This window comes from Thalia democratica, unplaced genomic scaffold (genome assembly GCF_965202585.1).
Source record: "Thalia democratica unplaced genomic scaffold, ktThaDemo2.hap1.1 HAP1_SCAFFOLD_537, whole genome shotgun sequence".
Lineage (NCBI taxonomy): Eukaryota > Metazoa > Chordata > Thaliacea > Salpida > Salpidae > Thalia > Thalia democratica.
In genome coordinates this window covers 1-9,899 of record NW_028139572.1, presented here as the reverse complement: position 1 = coordinate 9,899, position 9,899 = coordinate 1, and the positions used below count along the sequence as shown (strand labels likewise).

At 25.2% G+C, this 9,899-nt stretch overlaps 1 protein-coding gene across 1 annotated transcript; it reads right to left on the bottom strand.

Moving 5' to 3' along the window:
- Window positions 1–3,496: 3,496 nt before the first annotated feature.
- On the bottom strand, window positions 3,497–9,473 carry LOC145846652 (epimerase family protein SDR39U1-like; the record flags this gene model as incomplete). The annotated part of the gene is made up of 3 exons (XM_082953327.1): window positions 3,497–4,588; window positions 5,901–6,014; window positions 9,307–9,473. Coding segments are annotated over 3 exons (688 nt in total), but the record flags the coding sequence as incomplete, so codon positions are not given.
- Window positions 9,474–9,899: the final 426 nt, after the last annotated feature.

Sequence of the window (9,899 nt, the reverse complement as noted above, 5' to 3'; positions counted from 1 at the left end):
ATAATAAAGTATTCGCGTACAAAATACCTGTTTTAATTCTCTGACAGGTTTTGCTTATCTTGATCTCTAAGGTTTGACGCCTTGTCGCGTTTATATTATTGTATAAAATTGTACTGGACATGACTTTAAACTGTATTCTGGTGTATGACTCGTAAACCGAAAGGTATTTTCGTATACCAGGTCTTTGAACCAAATATTTGAGCGCTTAAAATAACAAAATAATGGTAGTTTAGTTTAAAAAAAAAAGAAGTAACTATGATATCGTAAGTTTGTTAAATTAAGTAAAATAGAGAAAAAAAAACTTGATTTACGCTATCAAGCCCTAAGCTTAACTTTAATTGTTAATGTACTAAAAAATTACATTTTATCTTAGATTTAAATAGTTTTATACAAACCAAACATTAGTGTTCGAATTTAGTCGTAAAACTTTTAAATTTTTTAAATGGATTTGTTTTATTTGTTGCCTTTTGAAGATTTTAGAAGTAGCAACTCTTTTATGCCGATTTTTTTTCAAACTCTGCAATAAGTGAAGTCAGTGAATTAACTATATCTTGTACCCATGTAAAAAACAACAACCTTAAATCTTAAAGCTGTGAACAGTATTTCAAAAATAAAAACATGTGCAAAGAACTCAAGTCGTATCAAAACTTCAAAAAAAACTTATCTATTAAATTTAGATTATTATATAAGTGTGATATTTATGTCATCTCATTAATAGTCTTTTTTTAATGTACATTTTTTAAATAAAAAACATAATAGACACGTATTTTAAAATATTTAACACAACACACGAAATTTTCTATAAAGAGAAGTTCCACTTAATAAAAAAAAATTGCTTTATGTTAACAACTACTTCATCTAAGCTTAATATTACGATTTAGTTTACCATAATAAATATATTTAAAAATATAATTAAATCACTATGTATACATTTCTTCAGTACATATTCTGCTGATTTGTAAATTTCGTATAACCTTATATTACTCAACAAAACAACTTTCAATATTTTTTGTTGGTTAATTGGTGAAAAATTTAAATGTTCTAACATCAGCTATTATATGCTATTAACAATCAAACCAAGCGAACAAATTCTCACGAGCGTAGGACAGTTTATTTTTTCTTTAGTGTAATAGAATATTTTTTTTCATTAAAAAATATAAATGAAGTACAGAAATATATGGATCAAGTAAAAAAAAATGACCCCAAGGTACCCCTAACCAGTGGCGTCGCGTGGTATTTTTTTTAGGTGGTGCAGAATTTAAAAAAATATCAATTATTTTAATAAAAATATGTTTTTACTGTCAAGTTTGAAAACAACTGAACTTTTGCTACACCTGAAGATAAGCTTTGCTTTTAAGGGCATAGGGGGGATGAAACAATTTGATCTTATTTTATGTAGTTTTTACTAAGCTACAAGATGCTTTTGACAGATTTTAAAAATTCAGTATATGTTATAAGATATAGCCGGTCAAAGTCAAAGGCAACAAAAGGTTCATAATGGGAGGCACAAACTAAAACAGTGTTTAAAAAAATGTTTTACCCCCCCCCCCCTTTATGCCCTTAACATTTACTTTAGAATAATTTTACTGAAATTACTTTATACAGTTTTAATTTAACTACAAGTCATCTTATATCAATGTAAAAAATTCTTAAAATTTTTGAGATATGGTAATTCACAGTCAGAGGTACAAATGAATCCTTATTTTTATAATATAAACTCAAACAACAAATAAATCAAATCACTAAAATCATATCTTTTTTTTATAAGTTGGCCTCAAAATCTTTAGATGTTTCTTTTATAAAACAAAAAAAAAATTGCTAAATTAGATATTTAATACACCAAGAAAAAAAAAGTTATAACAAAAGTTTTTTTTTGTATATATAAAAATATATATTGATATTTAAAAATTAAACTTCTCTTCAACAAAAGTATAAAGTTTTAAAAAAATTAGGATGAAAAAGTTTAATTGAAAATTGTTTTAAAAAATGATGGAGAATATAGGTTTTCAGTAAAATTGTATTTTTTGCCGTTTTGGTTTGCTCCTTGTATAATAAACCATTGTACTCTCTGGCTTTGACTGGTTGTAACTAAAAGTTTAATTGGAATTTTCAAGTTTATTAAAGAGTAACTATTAGCTTTCTGAAAAAGTTAAAACAAGAACAACATGTAAAAAAGTGCCTAAACACCCTCCCCCCTTACTCCTCACTAATTTGCACATTTTTTTTTACAAACATTAACATTTTTATTAACTTTTTTTCTAATTTTAATGTTTTTTGTTGGAGGTTTAAAATTCAATAGTTTTTTAAGGGTATCTTTTCTTTATTTAATATTTGTTTGTTTTTCATTTTGATGACAGTAATTTTCTCAGGAACTCAACTTTTTTAAGTTTAGTTGTGAGGCTGTTGAACTTTTCAAGAATTTTAAAGATAATTTATAAATATGTAACCATTATAGAAGTAAAAGTTTGGTTAGTTAGTTTTCATGTGGCCATAGGGGTAAAACACTTATTTTTTAATTTTAAATAACCTTGTTATTTTCAGAGTAAAAATTAAAACTGCTTTAGTCAGCCTGAATATTTTTCTAATTTGGTCTGTTTTAATTTATCTTGGGTCATCTTGAGTTTTTAACATTTCTAAGTTATCCTGATTATGAGGCAAGGCAACCATGTTTCAACAATTTTATCTAAAATTTTTGCTTTGTTTATGAAAAAATTAAACCAAAAGTTATATAAAGTAGAGGTAGACTAAATTTTCCTAAAATGTTAAACTACTCTAAGTAATCAAAGTTTCTAAATTAAGTCTATTTACTTTATTTAAATATGTGATTGTTTCAATAATACTATTTTTTTTTTTATATAAATCTAAAATATTTTTCTGTAAGAGTGAACTAGAAGTTTATAATAAACTTCTTAATTCTTTTTTTCAGAACTTGAATTTTATTATTTATTTTATTAACTTTATGATAACATTAATCAGTTATAGTTAAGTTTATGTATGCAGATTAAAATAAAAAATCAAATTTTTAAGACTTTGGTGATTTAGGGTTTTTATCTTTTTTTTTCAAAATATGCAATTTATGACAAATCTTTTAATAGAAGTGATCTGTTAAATTTAAAAAATCATGTGGGTACATAAACTCAAGTTTAATCCTTTGCAGTAGCTTGCTTTGTTTTTATTTTATGTTTACAATAGCTTGTAGATGATACTTAAGCAATTCCTGTTTTAGGGAATTTTCAACTTAGCTTACTTACCGCAAGATATTGATTTTGCGGTAATTCTTGAAGAAATTTTGCTTTTTTGAGTTCATTTGCGGCAGTCAGCTAAGAGTTTGCGGCAGTGAAGTGGGCAAAATGGTCGTTTTCAAAATTGAAGTTTTAAAAGAGATTTCGTTCAAAACAATAACGAAAACGTTATAGATACTTATTTTTTTTCTTAGAAAATTTCAAGGTGGTGCAGTTGCGGCAGTGCAACACCCCACGCGACGCCCCTGCCCCTAACCCTTGGTTGGTAACTTTTTATTACTTATTTTTTTCTTAAATTTGTTTATTTTTTTTACTATCACTGTTACCCATAACTCTTACCCTTAGTCGGTTTATTTTTCTTACCAATTTTTTTTCTAATTTTTTTTTTTAACTATCACTGTTACCCCTAACCCTTGGTGAGTAATATTTTTATTTAACGTGCTGTACGTAAAATTTTATTTGAAACTAGTTGATTTTTTTGCTAAAATATATATTGGGTCATCATTATTCAAACTTTCGGGGTCACTGTTTTACTTGTTCTGATCAAGTAAAAATACTGACCAAGGGGTCTTTTTTTTACTTGTTGAAAACTGAGGTCGTTTTATTTTACTTGATCCATATATATAATAAATACAAAAAAAAACTTTAAGTTATTTTGCCAAAGCACTGGTTTATAATTTTGAATTAATATTACTTATATATAAAAAGAAATTAGAGAACAAAATTTAAACCATATTTTTTTCAAATTTAACACGTAGATTTAGTAGAGATCAGATCAGAAGTTTATAATAAAATTTTATTTTAATAAGTTTCTTGTTTGAAGTATTCTAACAATTTTGTTTATGACATTTGATTATATACTTTAAAATTAATACAACTACTAAATATTTGATAGCAACAATACAATACCAAATATCATAAAAACAATGAATAACAACATTAAATGCAAGTTTGTAGAGCATTGTAAATGTCTGAGTATTTAAAGCGATACCCACTTTGAATTGTCTTTGTTGGGTTTACTTTCTGTCCGTGGGTGAGCATAGTTGCCCGGGTCGCACCAAACATTAGTTTGACTGCAAACTCGGGAACGGGTAAAATTGCTGGCCTCCGCAAAACCGAACCGAAGTTTTGAGCAAACACCTTTGATGTTATTTTTTGCGGAGCTACTCCGTTGATAACGCCTTCAACAGCGGAATTACCGAGAGCGTGCATCCAAATTTGCGTGACATCATCTAAATGAACCCATGGAAAGTTTTGTGTTCCAGGCATTATTGGTCCACCTACGCCCATAAAAAATGCTGGATACATTGATTTTAGAGCTCCTCCATCAGGACCCAATACAACTCCTGAGTTTAATGTTTAATCAAGTTAAAAAGTTTCTAGTTAAATTATACTGGAATACTAATTTAAGTTTTATCTCACTTTTAAGTAAAGTTTGAGATAAAATATAAAAAAAGTTACTTTTTTTATTTAAATAATAGTAGATGTCAACATAAAGTATCTAATTTAAAAAGTTCTAATTTATAATTTATTATATTGTAACTAGTTCAACACATACAACAATTTAATTAATTATATAAAAAACAAATGTTTTAATGCTTTTAAATCAGAGCAAAAAAATTATCCTCAGAGCAAAAATAAATACTATGTTACGCGTAAAGCTTTGAAACTGTTGTAAACAATTTCAAAAATATTTGTTTTTTTTTTTGCATTATAAATAGTTATCTCTGCAGTTTTCATAAAGAACTTTGAAACTTGTCAATTAAAAAAAAATCCTAAAAACTTTGTATACATTTTTTTCTTATACTTAAATTCTGAAATTAAAAGTACTTAAATTATTTAGGATACTTGTATTTTGTTTTAGTAATAAATTAAAAGCTATGTGGGCTTTTTTTACATATCTTCACAACTAGTAACTTTATATATTCATAAAAAAAAAAATAATTTGTTTTACTACTCATTTTAAAGCTATTAAACGTAATTTTGCATGTTTTTTTATAATTACAAATTCTATTACTATTAGATCCAAATATCACTACTAAATCAAAATGAGCAGTAATGTGATTTTAAATGCACTCTTTCAATATTTACACAGTGTTTTAGAACACTAAAGTTAATTAATTATATTAATATATTTTAACAACATAGTTCTAACAACAAGTATAAATACTTATGTATAAGATATTGAAAGTTTTAAACTGTTTTTATGTTTGTAGTTACTCTTTTTGCTTTTATTAAATCAAAACTTTTAGTATTTTATTAAGGTGTACTAAAAATTTAAAAATATAAAAATAGTGGCTATTAATGAAAAAACATTAAACATCTAACTTGTCCTAAATTAAAAAAAAGAGATTTGGAAAATCAAATATTTTAAACTATATATTCTACAGGTAAAACTTTGGTAATATACAGGAAAAAATATATATACTTTCTCTAATAACTTATAGAGACACATTTAAATTCTAATTGGCATACTTTAAGTTGTTTTAATTTATATATAATGGTTTGAGCTATCAACTCATTAAACTTGTATTTAGCGGATAAATGTAATCACATCCAAAAATAACATTAATTTCTACGTATTCAAATTCAAATTATTCTTATACATTTTATCAGCTTTCTTTTATCTTTTTAAACTAATAAATAAGAACATCAAACCAGTTCTCATAATTACGTGTCGCACATCAGGTTTAATATTTTCAGGTAAACTGGCTGCTTTTTCCCATTTTAGTGTCAGCTTACTCCAATAGTCTCGTGAATCGTCAGCTACAACTGTTTAAAAACAAAAAATGTACAAAAATTAAAATTTTGGAAAACACTTTAAAATTGATATTTGATTTTTCGACTAGGCAAATAACAGTCCTCAAAATAATATCATAAGTTATTTTGGATTGGGTTAAATGAAAACAATATATATTTAAACCTTAAAATTTCAACTTCATATCAAGTAAAGAAATGACTAATAAAATTAAATTTAATATTAAAATTTACAATAATCAGCTTTTTTATGGACTACTAAGAAAACTCATATATGAAAACCAATACAAATCATTTTTTTAATTCTTTTAATAATCTTATAACTTAAAGAGTACAGAAAAAGACTTTAATAGATTATCTTATAAGAAAAACTCAACATAAGAATTATTTGATATACAATCATACTAAATAGCAGTGATAAAAGAACTTTTTAGCTGAAGCTGTTTTTTTGTAGAATGTGCAACGCTTGCCGCTCTTACAGATTGCCGCAATTCCTTTACAATATTGATCTACACCATGTTTTTCCAAACTTTTTTTCAAAACGACCCTTTTAAAAAAAATTTTAAAAACTATGGCCCCCTCCAACAAGATTTCTCAAAATACTACCATTAAAACTGCATAAGATCTTTTTTTTTTTTTGATTTTCATTATAACTCCAGAACATCTAGTGTAAGTTTCAAATTACGGCCTCATGGCCTCCTGTGGCCCCTTTACTACTCACGGCCCCCTAAATTTCTGTAATGGCCCCCAAGAGAGGCCACTTGGCTTAGTTTAGGAAACCGTGATCTAGATGGTACCAAACTATTCGGTTATTTAATTTTTAGTGTATTTATTTATTGTATATTATTAAATTGATTTTTTTTCCTAAAAATACAACATTTCAATGTAAAAACCTGGTACTTTATTTAACTTAAAATCTTAATTTGCATTATACATAATGTTTCTCAATTTGTTCAAACAATTAAAACAAATAAGTCTAAATAATATCTTAACAAAAATGAAACCATTTGAATTATACTACATATTCTTATAGTTTTGATTTTTGTTAACATCAACATAACTGATGCCTGATAATTTAATAAAATCTTTCATCAACACCAACAGTCAGACTATCAAGGAAATTATTAAAAAACACTAACTTAATGAAATTATTTTGTAAAGAGAAACTTGTCAATAAAATTTATAGTTCCTTAATGGAAATCCAATTTATACAAACTAAATTGAATATCAAAAAGTTACAAAAATGTAAAAGAGATTTTTTTAATATCAGAAAATAGGTTGCACCACGTCTTTAATTATTTAATACCTGACACCAAACAACAAATTTTACCATGTACCAGGTAGATTTTACCTAAACTTAACCAAAATTGTAAAAAATCTTAAATTTTAGGTATTACCAAGTGTAAACATATGTACAATAGGCGTATAAATAAGTACTGCTTCTTTGTTTGTATAACAATATTTTTCGAGAAAATAATATCAAGCTTAAAATATACTAGGCCTAATGTATGTATTAAACTGTGCAAAAACCATATCAACTAAAAATTAAGAGACTCAAAGTAACACTGACCTTTTTAGTTGAAAATATTTGTCTAAGGGTATATCGTTAAAAAATAAAGTTGTATAAAAATTAAATTAAAAGTCAGTATTATTTAATTTGTTAAAACTAATTGTAAACAAAAGTGTATTTGAAACTTAGAAAAAAATTACTTTCTGACGCAAAACATAGTTAGTATTAACTGAAAATTACACACTGTTGAAAATATTATTATCAAACTTTGAATATAGTTAGCTTTTATTTTGTACTTTTTATATAAAGTTTATAGAATTATTGTGAAATATGTTATAAATTAAAAATTAATATTATATTTTAATACCAAATACTATGGTTGTATAGTGATTTACCAGATACAGAATTTGGACCCTAACTAACAAATTATGATTGTAAAACTGGAAAAAGTATTTATAAAAAGGTAAAACTACACAAAAACTCTTTTTTTAGAAATTTATTCAAAGTTTTCTGATTTGCAACAAGGTTTTTAAAACTAAAAGTTTTCATATTTACTTTAAGTATAAAAATAATTTTAAGATTTACAGCTATATTTAATTTATTGTAAATGTACTGCAATGCTACTTAAATGTGTTTTATAATTTAACTTCAAACAATTAAAGATTTTATTTTAAAAACAATGTTTAATACACAAAAAACGATCATCAACTAATAATAAAAATGTATTCAAACAGAATTGTATTCTATACCAAGTAAATTTATAAGTAATTTTGTTTTGTGTTTTTTATGAGAATTTAAGTTTATTATTGTTTGTACTGTACAACTATTAGTAATACTAGGTGTTTTTTTGCATAGTTTTTCATATTTCAGAATTTTTCATGATTCCAATTAAAATATTTATAAAAGGTTGTTTTTTGTTAACTCTATTTCAAAATATATACTTTTTTATTTTATTTCAAAAATACTTCTTAAGGTCTATTTATAAAACTATGATGTTTTTTTTAATTCCTAGTGAAAGAGATAATTGTTTTACTAAAATCCGGATCCGGCCAGATGCTAATTCCTAAAATAGATCTGGTTCAATCCGGATCTATACCTAGTCATTTGAAGCAAACAACAGTCATTTTTCGTTGAAAAAACTCTTTATTTAATGAAACAATCACACAAAATTTATAACAAAGTGTTCAATGAAAAGACAAAAGTAAGTTTTCGAGCATAAACAAATTCACAGTCTAAGTATTTTACAAGTTGTAGTTGATGTATAGGCTATGTTTACATCAATTGTTTTAATAATAGCATTATGATTGATTTATTCATAGTAGTTTTGCTTCCTTGGTTTGACAAACAACTATTTTTTATATGTCCTGTTTTGAATTTAATTGAATATTTTTACTCTTATATAAATCAGTTTTTGTACACTTTTTTAATGTTCTGTAAGAAGGCTAGGTAGCTTCTCTAGTCGATGGACCTACAATAGAAGCGCTAGGTACATAAAAGGTCGGATTTATTTACTTTACTTTAGCAGAAGACTTTACTTTTGTTAAACAAGCTACTTTATAAGTTAGTTGTATCCAAAGAAAACTCAACTTATAGTTTATTTATTCATGCGATCAGCTTTTGGAATGAATCATACTGACATCGAATTTTAGGTTACTATATTTAATTCAAAATGAGAATAATTAAAGCATAGTTAAAAGAGTTTAAAGAACTTTTTTTCAAAATAAATCTTCCAACATTTTCATAATTTAATAAAACAGTACAAACTACAAAGTATTAAAAACGAAGATTAAAACAAACCAGAATTTTCGTCATATTCAAGAACATCACTAGGGGGATAATAACCAATTCCAGAACAACTACCCCAAAAACTAGGTTTTTCACTTTGTTCAACAATTGCATCTCTCAATAGTTTCGTTGTATTCACCCTGCTTTCCAAAACTTCATTTTCAAATGAACTACTCCATCTATAATTTTTTTTAGTCTTTTTTAAAGCATTACTTTCATAAGCAACTTAATGTTTTTTGTTATAAAACATAACAACTATACTTGGAACAGTTTAAACTTTGATTAAAAAACATAGAAGTCTATTTTTTTATCCTAAATAGTTAGTATTACAAAATATGTTTCAAAAGTTATTCCATAAAATAATTCATAAACGGTTATTTAAAAAGTTTAGATATTATCCTGACTTTCAAAATACCTATAGTTTAATAACTAACTTAGTATTTTTTATAATGTTTTTACTTTGATCGACTGACATTTTTAAATTTTACTATTTACAATCAAAAAACAAAAACTTTATAGCTAATCTATCAATATCTAACTTAGTATTTTTATTCACATAAAGTTTCAAACTATAAACAAGTTTTAACAAGTAATAAAAATATATA